Consider the following 18,651-nt stretch of genomic DNA (forward strand, 5'->3'; position numbering starts at 1 on the left):
GCAACAGTAGTATACCGCTGTTCAAAACTCATAAATCCATGGACAAAAAACAAAATCGGGGTAACAAACTAAAACCGAGGGAAACGCATTAAATAAAAGAGGAGAACAACGACACAACACTGAAATGTAACACATACAGAAACGGACCAAGCATCAGACAAAATCCCAAAACCTAAAATCTAAAACCATAAAAGATTTCAATAAACTGTTTTCTCCAAATTGTTCGTCTACTCTTAAGGATGGTTTGGTTAAGTTTAACTGATGTTATCGGATGATATCTTATAGGAGTTATTTACCTTTAAAAATTTAAAATAGGTGATATGTTGGATAAATTCATATATTATTAGTCGTAGTGGCCTAATGTCTCATTGATATGAAGTCCTTGGTCCATTTGAAGGAAATTGAGGTCAAGGTAAAAGATCAAGGTCATGTTTTAAATTTTAAATTATCTTTGTTATCTTTATTTAAAAGAAACCGTTACAGTTAATGATATGAGGTATTTGCCAAATAACTGTTAACGATATGGCGCAACTTCAACCTATTTGAGTTGAAGTGTTTTGGTCAATCCTTATAGGAGTTTTCTCCCCTTATGTATTTGAAATCATTATAACTTTACAACCATACAAGTGATTGACCTGGATTCTTTAGATTTGAGATCACTTTCCTATGAACTTGAAATTGAAAAAGGTCAATTTGACGTTGTAGATTTTGACCTTTGCTAAAAATTCTTACTGGCTCATTATAAAGTCTTTTGCATTTGGTTGTAGACCTTTCATCATTTGCCAGCTCAACCGGAAATGACCGTATTTTAAGCGGAAGTAGCCTATTTCAGATTAATCCTTTGAAAAAGTACTTATAACTCTTTTTTTTTTAATATCAGTTTGAAGTTACAAATTACATGAACCAAGAGAGACATTTTCCGCACCGTTTTTTAAATTTCATTCTAATTATCAAGGTTAAAAGACCTTCAATTGTTCTCTAAAGAATTGGTATTTAATTATTAGGTGCTTCCACTTTTCTGTGAAAAGACCTTTTGTACTTGTTCTGATTATTATTATTATACTTTTCCGTGGAAAGACCTATTGTGTTTGTTCTGATTTTTTTCTTTTCTTCCGCATAATTTGTTCATGCGATAAATATTTGTTTCGCAATATTTCGCTTAGATATTTGTTATATGATATCGTACACTGTATGCGCCTTTGAAATTTAGCTTGCGTTATCAAATACTTTTCTTTTAAGAGTTATCTCCCCGAACACTGGTTTCCTTGTGACTGCATCTCCTCCGTAACCGTAAAAGTAAGCAACAAACTTATTTCATAAAATTGCTCGTTATATCCTTCTAGTGATTTATCCCATTTTGACCAAAGCGATATAAACACTCCATATTAGTGTTATTTTCCCTTATGCATTTGATATTAGTTATATGCATTTCTATCTTGTAAACCATAAGTGATAGAGACCTGGGATCTTTTTATTTGAGGTCCTTGATCCAAATTACGAAAATTAGGTCAAGGTCATATTTTGAATTTTGATTTTGGCTTATTTTTATTTCTTTTCAATAACCGTACAAGATATCGACCACAAATTTTTATCAAAATGTAAGTTGTGACATGTTATAACACATACATGTTGGTTGCAAGCGTACGCTTACATTAAATCGGAGTTTTCTCCCCTCTTGTACTTAAAATAACTTTTATGGTGATAGAACTCATAAACCAAATATAATTTAGACCCAGGGTATTTTGATTTGAGGTCCTTGGTTTATGACCTTGAATATGATCTCAAGGTCATAGGTAAAATTGACGTTCTAGATTTTTACCTTTGCTTTTACCTTATATGTATACATGATCAAGCCACTTTAACCTTGACAGAAACCAACAGGAAGTGACCTTGTGTAAACCGGAAGTAGTTATTTTTTGTTCTTTATCAAAATAAAAGTATATAGAACCAGATATTTTTGGAATCAGTGTCAAGTAAACTTTCAAATAGTATCGTAAGTAACATTTTTCAAACCGGAAGTAACAAATTATCTCCCTTATATAAAAATTATTGTATAGAAACTATACATTTTTGGAATCAGCCTACAAAAAGCTATCATTTGACGATTGAAATGACATTATATTTAACCTAATTTTACTACTTTCATATCGAAACACATGGTTTTTGGTGGAATGACCTTCAATTGTTTTTTGAACAATTGGTTTTTAATTAGGTCCTTCCACTTTTCTGTGGCAAATTTATTTTATAAAATTGCTCGTTATATCCTTCTCATGATTTGTCCCATTTTGACCGAAGCGATATGAACACTCAATATGAGATTTATTTCCCCTTGTGCATTTGATATAAGTGAAATGCATTTCTATCTTGTAAACCATTAGTGAAAGAGACTAAGATTTTTATATTTGAGGTCCTTGATCCAAAAATAAGAAAATTAAGTCAAGGTCAGAGGTCAAGGTCATTTTTCAAATTTGATTTCGGCTTATTTTTATTTTTTCAAAAACCGTGTAAGATATCGACAGCATATCTTTTCTAAAATGTAAGTTGTGACATGTCGTAACACATAAGTTTTGGTTGAAAAGGTACACTAACATTAAATTGGAGTTTTCTCACCTCCTATACTAAAAATTAACTATATATAATTTACACCTATGGTCTTTTGATTTGAAGCCCTTGGTTTATGACCTTGTAATTGAACTCAAGGTCATAGGTCAAATTGGCGTTCTTGATTTTGACCTTTACTTTTACCTCATATGTATACATGATAAAGCCATGGTTGCATTATGTTGCAAGACACTCGACCATGAAGAAGTTTTTGGTTAACTGGATTCAATGAAATTTTATAGGATTAATCTACCTTTACAAATAAATTTGTCGGTATGTTTTTCAAACTCACAATCCATTAACCGTATAACCCTGGAACCTTTTTATTTGAGGGTTCCTATATCCTAACTTAGAAAATGAGGTCATGGTCAAAGGTCAAGCTCAAGTTCTACATTTTGACTTTTGCTTATTTTTGCTTTTTCTAAAAGACTTAAAAAAATATATTTAAAAGAACAAGTGCAAAATGTTCGCTTCATTGTACTAAAGATATGTTAAATTTGGTCTGAAACAATCCAAAGGCATCTAATAGGAGTTACTGTCCCTGAAATGTTTAATTTTAAGGTTAATTGATTATTACTTCAATTCAGTTCATTATAAAGCCATATGACCTTTTACAAAAGGTTCGGTGAAATATAACCTTGAAAATTGACAACCGGAAGTGACCTTAAGAAAACCGTAAGTAGCCATTTTTGCACTTTTTCATGAAAAAGTACTCAGAACTCATATATTGTGTAATTTGAATACATTAACTTATCACTCAAGATTAGAAATGACCGCCCGTGCAAGGGCTGTATAGCCAGTCAAGGTCGTTGAAAACTTCCATTTGTTGTACTTGAAATGACTTTCCATCAACTGGAATTGGCCAATTATCTCCAGGTTTTAAGGCAAAAGTTTATAGAAACTATATATTTTTGGAAATAGGCTATCATTTGAGGCCGGAAGAAACATTTACCTCACTGGAAATAGCAAATTATCTCCCTTATTTCTTTTAAAAAAATACCGAAACCACTTATGCATCCTATCCTATCAGTATAAAGTAACTAGCTTCTTATCAAAATGTCTTTCATGACGAAAGACCTTCAATTGTTCTCTGAACACTTGGTTTTTAATTTCATTTATTATTGTGCTTTTTTGTTCCTTTTATTTATCTTTGTTCTTTACTATCAATGTGCTACGTTTATACAGGCGCATTACACAAATGAAAATATCAGCATAAAAAGGTTGACTTATGAAAATATACGCAGGCATAAATTATACAACTACCTTACATCGTGAACTTGGATTCGTGTTTCTCAAATTGCTTTTTTTTTTAATGATACAAAACCATTTCAGCCTGTTTACCAAACTTAGAAGGTAAGAAACCAGCTACGGAACTTTTTTTGGGGGTTTAATTAATTAAGCTACGCTTATTGAAGTAATTACAATATAAGGTTCTAAAATACATTAAATATACTTACTGTTTATTATTATCTTAAACTTCAGACGATCGACAAATTTGTTGAAGCAAATTGCCTATTTTTGTTCTTCCATGGATAAGATTTGAACTAATGCTACTGGTCATGAGCTAACATGACACCAAACGGCCTTGCACTAAACCCGACGCGCCAGAACACTCGCACAAAACTATTTAATCAAATAAAAGAGTCAAAAAAATTGAAACGTGTTAAAACTTTATGTGAAAATATTATGAGTAATGAGTTCTTAATTTTAAGGTTCAGAAGTTTGAAGTTATTTTAAAAAATATGATCAATTAAATTTCGTTTATTTATAAAGGAAAAGTTATATTTCATGCTATTTTTTTTTTCTCGCATCCTTGTATCATTCCAGGCATCAGCTTATTTAAATCAAGGAAAATATAAATTAGCTGAAGCTTTATATAAAGAAGTACTAACAAGAGCACATGAAAAAGAATTTGGAAAAGTTGACGGTAAGTTAGATTGAAATGCTGTAAAATGAACTCATGTCTTGAACTACAAACAGAAGCTATTTTATCTACTGAATTTGTGTTTGCCAATCATCTGATTCTGTGTAAACTGTTAAAATCAAGTTATTCTCCATATTTTCAAGGTAAAGTTATAGATTATCGATTGTTTCTCAGCTAGCCCTTAAAGTTTAAAAGACCATTGATGATCTATTTTTCGCTGTTGTCGTACGCAACTTCAGTGACAATGCCTAAAGTTGTCATACATCTTCTTTTTGTATGAATGAAAGGCTTCTGCTGTAACACTTCAATGTGATTTGCCAAATTAGATTAAAAAGCTTATGATTTTAATAACATGTTTTTTAAAAGATCAGGTGTCATGGAAAAGTACAACAATTTAATATGTGAAGAGAAATATATAGAAGATCGCAAACCCATGTATAAACTCGCCATGCAAATGTATGTCACCATTATTTTTCCTTAATTAGTTTTTCCACAACAAATCAAGCAGACTCTAACAATTTTTGAACATCGTGAGTGTTTCTGAAAATTATATCTTGCAACAGATACTATCGGTCGATAATCAATTTTGTTTTTGAAATCGATACAAATGCTTGTTTTAAGATTGGCGTTTAATTTTACATCCGAGCGACAGTTTGAATACTTAAAGAATATAAATTATGGCAAGTTATTCACGAAATCAAATTACAAAATCAATATAATTTATTCACCTAGATATTTAGGAATATTAAATAAATAAATCAGTACAACTGACCAAATACAAAATAAAACAATTAACCTGTGTGTCAGTGAATTTTGACCAACCCGGTATTGAATATTTAAACATATAAAGAACAACAACTATTTTAGCTAAGGACATATCCCCGGATTCTAAATTACTTTCCATGTAAAAACCTAGATTCTGTTATTACAAAGTCGCGAAATTCACCGCTTTATGACTTTGAAATATAAAAGAAAAGAGGCATTAATTATTTACTCAAAATATTTACCTTAGATTACTTCTCTATCCATTATTTCACACAATTTCTATAAAGGTAAGCAGCTCAAAGTTTAACACCCGAGTTAATTGACAACGTATATCACACCACGTTTCCTGCTCTGCAAATAGATTCTCGAAAATAATAGCCATGATGATAAAGTAAAACACATATAAGATCTTTTAAGTTACATTATAGAATAATACCTTATTATGCAATTAACAAATAATTATATACAACTTTATAATGAGCACATACATTCTAAAAAATGAAAAGTCAATAGATTAATGTTTTCAAAGAACGATAGCTGAAACGCAAGGTGAAGAATGGCGGAATTAATTTTCAACACACACATGAAACAATGTAAATTGAATAATAAACATCCCTCTAAAGAAGGTTTCAAGAATAAACCTAAGATCCACTTTATTTCGTTTATTATATCATGTCAAAGAGAACCTGATACACATTTTTAAAGATATAAATATTGCGCAGATTCCAAATACTAGTAAAAGATAAGATTCAAGTTAATTTACAAAAGTAATTACCATGTTTTGTAATTATTAAATTTGTATAAATAAAAAGTATTCAGTATCTTAAAGAGAAGATTTTTCAGTTCAACCAAAATAAGTTTGAAAATATTTGCTGGATGCAATAAAAACAAATGTCGGTCAAGCTCTATATTTTACATATTATTAAATGTGTAATCCTCCATCTTGGATTTTGAAGTAGAAGATAACCGTTAATCTACATCTTTAATGGAGTGTGGAAATTTTGAGAGTAGTATGCAACGCATGTGTAAGACTTTTGATGTAAATATAGAAAAATATTGTTTTATCATATTTACGGCAGTAATTTCTAAAAAAAAAACCACCCCTATTATGTGTTTGATTCATTTTCAGCTCACCTGGCCCGAAGGGCCAAGTGAGCTTTTCTCATCACTTTGCGTCCGTCGTCGTCGTCGTCGTTAACTTTTACAAAAATCTTCTCCTGAAACTACTGGGCCAAATTAAACCAAACTTGGCCACAATCCTCATTGGGGTATCTAGTTTATAAAATGTGTCCGGTGACCCGGAGAAACCAACCAAGATGGCTGCCATGGCTAAAAATAGAACATAGACGTAACATGTAGACTTTGGCTTATATCTCTGAAAGCAAAGCATTTAGAGCAAATCTGACGGGGTAAAATTGTTTATCAGGTCAAGATCTATCTGCCCTAAAATTTTCAGATGATTCGGAGAACCGTTGTTGGGTTGCTGTCCCTTAATTGGTAATTTAAAGGAAATTTTGCCGTTTTTGGTTATTATCTTGAATATTATATTTATTAAGATAGAGATAAACTGTAAACAGCAATAATGTTCAGCAAAGTAAGATCTAAAAATAAGTCAACATGACCAAAATGGTCAGTTGACCCTTTAGGGATTTATTGCCCTTTAAAGTCAATTTTTAATTTTTTTTTTAATTTTTTGTTATCTTTTACAAAAATCGTCTCCTCTGAAGCTTCTTAGACAAATTTAACCCAACTTATCAACAATCATCATTAGGGTATCTAGTTTAAAAAATATGTCCGATGACTTCGCCGTTAAACCGAGATGGGCTCATATCTCTGAAACCAAAGCATTTAGAGAAAATTTGTTGAATAAAATTGTTCATTAGGTCAAAATCTATCTGCCCTGCTATACAAAATCAGACAATTTTGCAAAATCTGTTGTGTGTAAAAAACCTGGTGACCCGTACTTTTTATTTAATTTTTGAAAAGAACATGATAAAAAATTCATTTTGACAAATTATTAAAAAATTGTATAGATTTTGATTAAGACCATAAGACGCCACAGCCACCTTAAGAATTGGTAGTAAAAATAATTTTATACTATTTTGTGATGTATGAATAGATCTATGTGAAGTATATGGTACTATTTAATTTAACTGCAAATTTCACTGAATCAACATTAATTTTATATTTAAGGTAATAATAAAGCAATATGGATGCATGCTGAGGAAAGAGAAGAAAGTAAGGTAATTAAAAACTTTTTGCCAGTATGCAAATTGTCTTACTTTTCTTCTGTAATTGTTGTTGAACTAAATGGACCTACATTATGTAAAAGAATCTTCTTGCATTAATTCAGGGGGTAAAAGTGTATGTAGTAGTATGTTCAAATGTAGTTGAAGGGATTTTAAATAGATCTGTGGGACAATGATAATTCCAGGTTTATATATGTGAATGAAAGGAGGGGCTGGTGTAAATATCATTGTGACAAAAACATATTAACAAAAGTAAACAAAGGTAGATCCAAAGTGGTCAATCGAGTGAAGTAGTGATGGACAACTAAAGATTTGACATCCATTCCTAAATGGACAAAAAAAAAATAAGTTGTGAAACAGCAACTAGTTCATGACAAGTTTACAGTCATAAACATGTACATACTGTACATAATACATATACCACACACCTTCACATAATAGTTTATTATTGTACATATTTAAAGATTTAGTAAGGTAATATTTTTCTAAATTTATTTATTTAATATTCCAGAAAAAATTAAAAGATGGTACACCAATGCCTGAATATGGTGGTTGGCATAAAGCTACACAAACAAACAGGTATGTGAAATTGTTTACCGTGGTCTATTTTTTCTTGTCATCACCGTCCTCTATCTGTATTCATAAGTTATTAACCTTGTTGATGTATTCAATAAATAATCAAAGGTTTTGCAGATAACAGACTTCTATCTATATTTCTCCATTTGATTTTGATATTCCGTGGAGCTTTCCATTTTCAATTTATGCTGCTATATCAAGCCTTATGTTGTGAACAACATTTAAAATGTAGTTAAATATAGACATGACAGTTGTTATCTGCATACGTTGTATCGTTTACTCATTGAGGCAGAGTGATATAATGAATAAGATTCTAAAAATATTGAATAATAACATTTACAACTGTAAGTCCGCATGCTTTTGCATTCCTTTAAAATATTTTACATTTTATACGGAAATTTTCATAATCTTGACCTTGTCAGGTCTACAATTTAATGTTTATTAAATGCATTTGCACTCTATCATCGGTCTTAGAACACGTTTAATAAAAAGTCAGATATTAATTTTTCATTATAGACCAAGACTTTATCTCAATATTTCTAAACAAAACAGGCATTTCTTCATTTTTAAAATTTTGGTAGAATCATTATAGTTTCTGGAATTCATAATCTACTTCTTTATCAATTTCAGTCGATTTCCGTATACTTATGTTTGGTTTTGGAATACAATAGTTATCAAAGGTACCAGGCTTATAATTGTATACGCCAGACAAACGTTTCGTCTACATAACACTCATCAGTGACGCTCAGATCAAACTAAGTCTTTCTGAAACGGTTGTATTTCTATTTAAAACTGATCCGGTACTTTAGTGTAACTTAACTAAATAGAAATCGTCCGAAATTAAGATCTAATTATAAATTAAAACATTTCTTTTAGTTCTGTCATATTCTAATTCCCTCATCTCTAAATAAGTAATCGTTTCGAATCATGTCGAATTTTCTCAGTCCAGTCAAAATTACCACTCCATCTGCTAAAAAGCAACAACTATCCATTTTTTGCACAGATGCTTAGTCTGTCAGGTTTTTACTACAGAGAAGCTATGTAGTTTAAACACTTAAAGGAAGATTAAGTTGTGTTGCCGCAGTGGAAAAACGACAAGGTGAAGTTTACAGAAGACTTGTCGATGACAAATTGAAAATATCCCATTTGAAACTACTTCTATTTAGCCAGTCTCATATTATATATTAACTAGGGCAAATAGATCTACAACTGATTGGTCTGTTTGTATATTTTGCAAATGTCAAGCATTTGTTGCCGGTTCTTTGTGAAGAGTGAAATTTAATATTTACTTTTGAAAAATATTATGAAAATGTGCCCTCTTCACATAAAAGAATCAAATAATTACGATATACCAGTAGTTAAATAAGAAAACAGCAACACTATTTGAGATACCTATAGTCGTTTAATTTATTAATGAGTCAAAGTGTAAATAAGAATTTACAACAAGACATAAATATTGAGCATCCATTTGTTGCAAGAAAATAATACAAAAACAAAATAACATGTAGTTGGAGTCATTTCTAAAAGCAGACAGTCTTATGCAACATGTATGCATAAGAATAACATATCAGATTTTTTTAACTTTATGTATTGAAAAAATAAAGTTTGAAAATCTCATAGCATCATTAATTTGATAACATATTATACAATGTAATAAAGTCGATCACATAGCTACAAAAATAAAAAAAAAATGTAAAATTTAAACTTGATTTTTAAATAAAATCAGTTCTTTGAATAGCATTTGTTTAAACAAAATAGTTTTTAACTTGGCATTCGCTTACCCAGAGCCAGCAAAATAACATATTTTCTATTTTCTAGCGCTGGCAACAATTTACTATATTACTGGTGTCGGCAAAATAGCTATAGAAATAGGCTATTTTGCCGGCTTGAATTAAGATATTTTAATCAGAGCCGGTAAAAAAGCAACTGTCTACTGTATACAGTTGTTGGTATTTTACGGAAGCAGATTAGTGACGTTAGAATCCAATATGATGAATATCCATTATCTTTAAATGCTTTACTTGATCATTCAATTGAAATTATGCCACCTGCTTTAAAAAAACTTTTCGGTACTGTCCTTTGGATGATGGCGCATACGCGGCAGTTGATAAAGAGTATGAAATTCCTAATGACAAAGTCCGTAAATATATGGCTTTAGCAGAATGTATAGTATCTATTAATAGACATTCTTTTAATGGTAGCATACGCTATAAATTTATTACTTTGTGGTATCATAAGACATATTTCATTATTAGTGACAAACAAAAGGGTAAAACATGCTACACAGAAGAACACGTGGTCAGTATTGCGGAGTTTCTTATCGACAACATATTTGTTGAGTTTGGAGGTAGACTTTTCCAACAAATTGTCGGCATTCCTATGGGAACAAACTGTGCGCCTCTTCTTGCCGACCTCTTCTTATTTGCATATAAATTGGAGTTCCTTCAGACACTTGGCAAAAACAAGAGGATCAAAGAAGCCAGATTATTAAATTTCACTTTCAGATATATTGATGATGTTCTTTCCATAAACAGTCCGGACTTTTCTGATTGGGTTCTATTAATATATCCCCCAGAACTATAAATTAGAGAAACAACAGACACGGCTTCCTCCGCCTCATTTTTTTACTTATATCTCGAATTTGACTTACACAGTTATCTTAGTACCAGAATCTATGACAAACGAGACGATTTTAATTTTGAAATTATACATTTCCCCAACCTTAGTAGCAATATACCAAAACCTGCATATGGGATATATATTTCCGAACCTATTCGATATTCAAGAGCTTGCAGCTCATACTCAGACTTTGTAAAACGTCATCAGTGTCTGAGTAGAAAATTGATGAACCATGCAGGGGTATGTCAAATAACGCCTCGTCCTTTTTCTAAAAAAAAGTTCATCGGAAGGTGCCAAGACCTTGTTGATAAATATTCCGTATCAAATTCACAAATAATACATGATGGTCTTGATATATAAATTTTGCGTACTGATGTTGTTTATCATCTTAATAACGTGATATATTGTTCTTTCATTTGTCTTTGTTATATAATTAATATTACTTTTACTGCTGGATTGTTTTATGTGATATCCGTTTAACGTGATTCGCTACTTAAACATCCCGTCAATGTGTTTGTATTATCTTTCATTTTTTGCTGGTGTGTTTTGTATATACGACTTTTTGTGTTTCTTTGGTTCTTATAACGTGACTCTGTACTTTAAAGATCCCGTCAGTATGATATTGTTCTATTATATGTCATTATGATATATTTTTATTACATATTAGAAAATCTTTTGAACCACAAACGTCAAAATTATTCAATCGCGTAGTGGAATGAACTATTTTTGGATTCTTATAAATTCTATATAACTTTTGGACTATTTTAAATCTCGGTCTATTTCTGAAATTAGTTCTTACATACTTTTGACTTTTTAACCCTGTATGCTAACATTACTCTTGGGTACTTTCAAAGGGTCATAGCAAAAAAAGAATTGCACAACCATATGATTTTTCTTCACCAATGACTTTTTTACAGTCTTATAAACTTAAAAATCAGGGGCCGTGTCATCAAAACTGTCTTAGGGCTAAGACATGTCCTAAGACCACCTTGGGAGGTTTTTTTCGACAAAGAGAAAATTGTATAGGACTACGATAGGACATCTTTGTTAAGATTATCTTAGGATACCTTCGATGTACAAACTGAGATATGTCATAAGACCGTCCTAAGTCTGTCCTTTAATTTTTCCTAAGACATATCTTAAGACAATTCTTAGGACACTTTCAATGACATGGCTCCAGGTTTAGAAAAACAGTTTAATTCTAGAAATGGTTGGCTCCTCAGAGGTGAACATCCTTGAATTAAAGGGTAATACATAATTTTGATATTATAAGTGTACATTTAAACTCTTTGAAACAAAACATAGGTAAAAAAAAATATAACTACGTTTTATATAAGAATTGAACAAATTAACTGTAAATAGTTAAAATTAAATATATAATCGGTAAATTCATTATATGCTTTGCGGGAACTGAATTCGAAGTGTCACGGTTTCATACTTAAAAGTTCAAAGGCAAATCTTGTGCATCTTTCATATAAATACTGAGTACTTCAACTATTTTATTTTATTTCTACGTTAGATTATGAGCAAAAGAAAAAAAATTTAATTTTACCAAAGCAAAACAACAGGACCCAGTTTCATCCTATATATAAAAAAGAAGATATGGTATGATTGTCAATGAGACAACTGTACACAAGAGAACAGAAATAAAATCACTTATAAAATATGTTATTAGTATTAAACGCATCAAATAATAATTTACAAATGTAAAAACTTGATAGAAATATATGTTAAAACCATTTTGTTATCACAAATTGCGGAATTGTTAACAAAGAAAATTTACTTATCCAATAAAAAAAAATGGAAAATAATGTGAGCAAATATCTTATCTTAATTTTGTCAACTTATTACCACTTCAACCCAGCTCGATTCACTGATAGTGAAGTGTACAAATTTTCAAATAAATATTATAATTACTATAAAGAATCCCCCCCTTTATTAATTGGATACAATCACTTTTTTAAATCTTTTTTAATATTTTGTAATACCACGAAAACATGAATGTATTTGTATGAGTTAATTTCTTTTTTTTTATCTGCTAAAATTACTAAACTTCCTAATTTTGAAGATCTATCAAATGAATGTATATTTATACATGTAATATTAGAAATATAATTAAGAAACGACTTTAAATCAAGAATAAATCACCAAATATGCATAAATTCCAGAGTTTACTTATTGCCTAAAATTATGTTCGGCAATAGGATGAATAATCATCATCAAATTTCAGGAAATAAGCTTAATGCCTGAAAATTTCAGGCAATAACTTAATGCCTAGGCGTTAGCTTATTGCCTAGGATTTAAGCATAATGCCTAATTTCACTTATTGCCGCTAACAAATACATTGAACGACAAATATATGTGACGTATAAAAAAATTTGACGTCAGAAACGCGAATCAATGAATGTATTTGTAGATAGATGTTTTTGTGCTCTGTTAGATTGTTCCTTTTAAAATTCTTACACGATGATGACTGCTGTACCCATATTTTGACTATTTTATTTATTGTGTCTGTTTGGTTCACGTATCAATGTAAATATAACGGAATTCGATGAATCTGTCATCACAGTGAGAGGTTTAGCGCTATAAAACCAGGTTTAATCCACCATTTTCTACATTTGAAAATGCATGTACCAAGTCAGGAATACGACAGTTGTTGTCCATTCGTTTTTGATGTGTTTTGTCATTTGATTATGCCATGTGATTATGGACTTTCCGATTAGATTTTCCTCTGAGTTCAGTATTTTTGTGATTTTACTCTTTACTCCTTTTCATTTAAGTTTATCATTACAAATGCACCATTTCTATGGATCCAAAACTCTAATACATACACGGAACAGTCATGGGTTTTGCGCATCACTCAATGAACTTAGACGATATTTAACAAGTTTATCTTATTAAAATAATGTCGACCTAAATACAGGAACAATAGATGGGAAAGATACATTTATTTCAATGACTAAGGCTGTGTTTCAAGTAGTGACATTCCCCGCAGACCTCCCTGTTGCGGATATAAGAATAGCATTAGTCCTATAATATAAGACTCTAAGATTCATATCATTTACATTCAACGTGTTTTATTGGATTTTATTTTTCACTAGCAATGTTGAACCTCGGTGCTCAAGGACGGTACGGAAGAAACATCTTCCATTATTCGTTGTCTCACTTTCAGTAAACCAAAATAAAGGTTAGGGCAAATTATTTCCTGCAATATTTTGAATGCAGATATATCAAACGTTTCATAGGTATTTCTAAAACTTTTATCTAGAAACCCTTTTGAGTTCTAAAATATTTTTCCAAAAGCCTACAGATCAACAGATTAAACCATTTTTAGACCAAATATAACGAAGCAATTTCAAAACACTAGCCATGTGTCAGTAATGTAACATATGCACCTAAGGTTAAAAAACCAAATGACATGGCAACTATCTGTACTACGATGAAAAGATGAGTTGACATGTGCAAGAGAGCCTATCAAAACTATCTCTGTCCAAACTTTCGACCAGTTTTATACCATCGCTCAGCAAATGAAGTTGACAAAGCCTTTTGAATTTCGTGATACGTCTAGGTGGTTAGATTGTATTGAACTAATATAAAAAAGAAAAGAAAGAAGAATAAGAAACTGCCATATGGTTCTCTTACCTTTATGCGGTCGGCAGGATTTCAAACTACAAAAAATGTAACAGGAGACCACACGTTTGCCTTTCGAATTTACATGTTCAGTTCATCGTGGGACTTTTCTATGAAAATCAAAATACGTCAAATGTAACGTTTTCAAATATTTTGTTTCAGGTTATTAATATAAAATTGGATGTTGTAAATACGTAAAATCAATTTGTATAGATGTATAATACGATTTAAATAATTCAAGGGCGACTACCGATAACCTTTATTGATTTTCAAATATTCCAAGAGAAAACATGACATAAATATGATACCGTAAAAATTATGAATGTCACCGCATACTCGGAGTATCGCTCGGTAGTACCGAGTATCGATTACAAAAATTATCTCGGCTTATCGGTGTCATATTAGAATGTTGTTGCTTTCTTATGCTAAAACTAAAACATTTATTGTTACCACCTCCCAGGACATTAAATATCAATCACCATTAATAATGATTAAAATACTATTCAATTGTTTGCGTTTAACTGTCATTTAAAATTTCGTAAAACAGATGTTAGATATATGAACAAGAGCACTTTTATAAGGCTTACACCTTTAGCTACCACTAGTAATACCTCTGCCTCTTTACCTTCAGAGCATATATTTTTATCAGCAGGACTGTAAGTTACCTAACAAAATTGACAAATCGTCCTAGTAAAAGCTGACAAGATAATATCTTTAAATAAGAAAAAAAAATCATTGAACCCTGTGTCGACCCTCAGAAAATGATTAAAGTCACCAGTAAGTTTTTATCATGTTGATCATTAAATGTTTTTTACAGTTTCCTAAGTACTGTTGTTTGATAGGTCATTTTTCTATAAATATTGATTAACTACTTGATTAGATCATTGCCAAATTACATAATTGGTACATGTAGCAAATGGTATAAAGTTCTTGTAGTATTGTTTCGTTTTTGCATTTGTTTTAACTCGATTTTTTTACTGCAAGTATCCTATAAATGAAAATTGCACACATGACCTTTGAACCCGGTTTAAAAAAAAAGTGCACTATAATTTCTTTTGATGACCGGGATATAATTTGAAAGGACATATTCTTAGCGTTCCATGTATATATATCCGTAATTAAGCCGTTTTTTAGATAGGTGCACTAAAAATGTACATTTGGCTCTCATGTCCCTCGCCTACTTAAGAAACTATGCATATGGGAACGTAGAAACGCTAAATAAAGTTACACTTATTATTTTTTTTTCAAAAGGGGAGACCACATATGAGGATATCTATGCGAAAATGCAGTCATTGCCCATTATTTATTTAAAGTGTCCCCAATCCCATTGCAAGTATTTAAACGGAGTTTAGCAGACTTAAATAGAGCTTTCATAGAACTTTATTAAACTCAATTGTTTAGCCAATTCTATTTGTTATATTAACAAGAAAAGGGGTAGAATGTATAACCCTGCCTTTTGCCAGTCTTCAATGAATAAATTAAAAGAACATCGTTAGAAAAATCTAAATGCCAAAATTAAATTTATTATCTATATATATTTTTTTACAGTCCCACAGTTTCCACAGCATTAAAAAATTTAGGAGCTTTATATCGTCGTCAGGCAAAGTATGAAGCTGCGGAAATATTAGAGAAATGCGCAATGCAGTCCGAGACAAATGTAAGTAACTTTGAATGTTTGTGAATGTTGATATTTATTTAATATTATGAAAACTTTTCTGTATATCTGTAAGGGATTTGGTTCTTTGACATATTTATTTTTAATTTGTTGCATTTAGAAAACTTATTTAGTAGATATTTCATATAGGACAGAAACTTTTTTTGGTAAATTCAGAGGGTAGGACAGAAACTTTTTTTAAGGGAGAAATATGAATTGCACCGGTTCCAACCCTCAAATAAATATTGACTGGTCCCTAAAGTGTGATATCATCCTGAGATACCAACATCAGATCGAGGGCCTTTAGGCGATATTGGTGATACGGATTTTGCCATGTTTTATACTCTTTATCATATATTAAGATAGGAGAGTAAACTGATGGATGATCCTGGGCTACATTCCGATTTACCTTTACCTTATTTTAACAGCTTTATCATATAGGTGTAATACCACCAAATCATGGTAAATCACATCCGGTTGCATACGAAAGTAGGTCTAAAAAAATATTCCCTTGAATTCGACCGTTGTAGGTAATTAATTCTACATTTTATTGCAGTAAAACTATTTCTGTGTCATAAACATATGTCTTGGGTATTTCAAAACACCATTATTTTTTATTTGTGACTTCTATAGAAAATTTTGTAATCTTACGGTTACATGGTGACTAAACCTTGTACACAGATAGAATAAGGGGAGAAATTTGATTGGTTAACTTCAAATGATGGTTATTTTCTTATATGCAATGAAATGTTATGTGAAACTTTTTCTATAGAACTGGACAGGATAAAACTTTACTCATGCCAAGTATTTCTTTATTTGAAACAAAGATAAATTCTGCACAATTTTTTGAAAAGTGCAAATTTAACAAAGACTAATAGGGGAAAATCAATGGTGGTATTACACCTATTTTTTTAGGAAGCTGTACATGCACCTATGGCCTTGTGAGTAATCTCATGTGTTAAAATTTCTTGCTATTTAAGTGAAATAATACAAAAATGAAATATTCTGAGTGGATTGAGTCTCCAAAACACATTTTATGAGAAAATTGTCCTGAAATAGGACTGTACCATGAATATTCAGTTGACAGAAAAAGCCATACTAAGTACATATATTTATTTTTTTGGAGGGGGTGGGCTTTTTCTCCTTATTTCTTATATTTTGCTATGATATAACATTTTCCTAGGTAATGCTCAAATAAATATATAATTACAAGTAGATGAAATTATTTTTATTGTTGTAACGACAAGTTATTCACTAAAAGAGAACTTTTATGTCGCTCTTTGGAACGCGGCGTTAATTTAATTTTTACGTAAGGACTTATTGAAACCACCTTGGAGAGAGTAAACTTTTGTATGGATTGTTCATTCTGCTTAAATGCTTCAATTACTCATTTCTAATAACATTTCTACCATAAATGAGTGAAAGTTACCCCAATATTTTTATTTATTGGCCTGAAAAGTTGAAATTTTGAGGAAATGTGAGGTATAAATTGACCACAAGAGACCTTATAAAGAAGACAAAAAGGTTTATTAGTGGTATTTTATCTTCCTAAAATCATCTTGTGTATCATTTGTAACTGTTAGTAGGCAGATAAGATAGATATTTGATCATTTATTGGTCCACACTCTATTTTAACTTGATGCGGCTTGGTTTGGATTTGTCGAAGAAATTTTGCTCGAAACGCTGTAGATGTCGTCTTTCATTATATTAGATTTTTCTCAAACTATTGAATTGATTATGACAAAACTTGACAGAAATGCTTGAAATAACCAGTATTACAAAGGGAAAAAGTCACATTCAGTTTATTGAACAAAAAGCTCTTCTTTATGGGAAGCTGTACATGCACCTATGGCCTTGTGAGTAATCTCATGTGTTAAAATTTCTTGCTATTTAAGTGAAATAATACAAAAAATGAAATATTCTGAGTGGATTGAGTCTCCAAAACACATTTTATGAGAAAATTGTCCTGAAATAGGACTGTACCATGAATATTCAGTTGACAGAAAAAGCCATACTAAGTGCATATATTTATTTTTTTGGAGGGGGTGGGCTTTTTCTCCTTATTTCTTATATTTTGCTATGATATAACATTTTCCTAGGTAATGCTCAAATAAATATATAATTACAAGTAGATGAAATTATTTTTATTGTTGTAACGACAAGTTATTCACTAAAAGAGAACTTTTATGTCGCTCTTTGGAACGCGGCATAAATTTAATTTTTACGTAAGGACTTATTGAAACCACCTTGGAGACAGTAAACTTTTGTATGGATTGTTCCTTCTGCTTAAATGCTTCAATTACTCATTTCTAATAACATTTCTACCATAAATGAGTGAAAGTTACCCCAATATTTTTATTTATTGGCCTGAAAAGTTGAAATTTTGAGGAAATGTGAGGTATAAATTGACCACAAGAGACCTTATAAAGAAGACAAAAAGGTCTATTAGTGGTATTTTATCTTCCTAAAATCATCTTGTGTATCATTTTCAACTGTTAGTAGGCAGATAAGATAGATATTTGATCATTTATTGGTCCACACTCTATTTTAACTTGATGCGGCTTGGTTTGGATTTGTCGAAGAAATTTTGCTCGAATCGCTGTAGATGTCGTCTTTCATTATATTAGATTTTT

At 30.8% G+C, this 18,651-nt stretch overlaps 1 protein-coding gene across 3 annotated transcripts in view; it reads left to right on the top strand.

The window, feature by feature from the left end:
• The window catches only part of LOC143069419 (kinesin light chain-like), a 78,156-nt gene that overhangs the window by 40,024 nt on the left and 19,481 nt on the right, over positions 1-18,651 (top strand). For all 3 annotated transcript variants that reach the window (XM_076244037.1, XM_076244036.1, XM_076244038.1), the window contains exons 9-12: positions 4,429-4,528; positions 7,484-7,533; positions 8,051-8,118; positions 15,913-16,021. In XM_076244037.1, coding sequence (XP_076100152.1) covers positions 4,429-4,528; positions 7,484-7,533; positions 8,051-8,118; positions 15,913-16,021 — 327 coding nt within the window. The remainder of the gene's footprint in view (positions 1-4,428; positions 4,529-7,483; positions 7,534-8,050; positions 8,119-15,912; positions 16,022-18,651) is intronic.

The sequence above is a fragment of the Mytilus galloprovincialis genome, chromosome 3 (genome assembly GCF_965363235.1).
Source record: "Mytilus galloprovincialis chromosome 3, xbMytGall1.hap1.1, whole genome shotgun sequence".
In the NCBI taxonomy this organism is placed as follows: domain Eukaryota; kingdom Metazoa; phylum Mollusca; class Bivalvia; order Mytilida; family Mytilidae; genus Mytilus; species Mytilus galloprovincialis.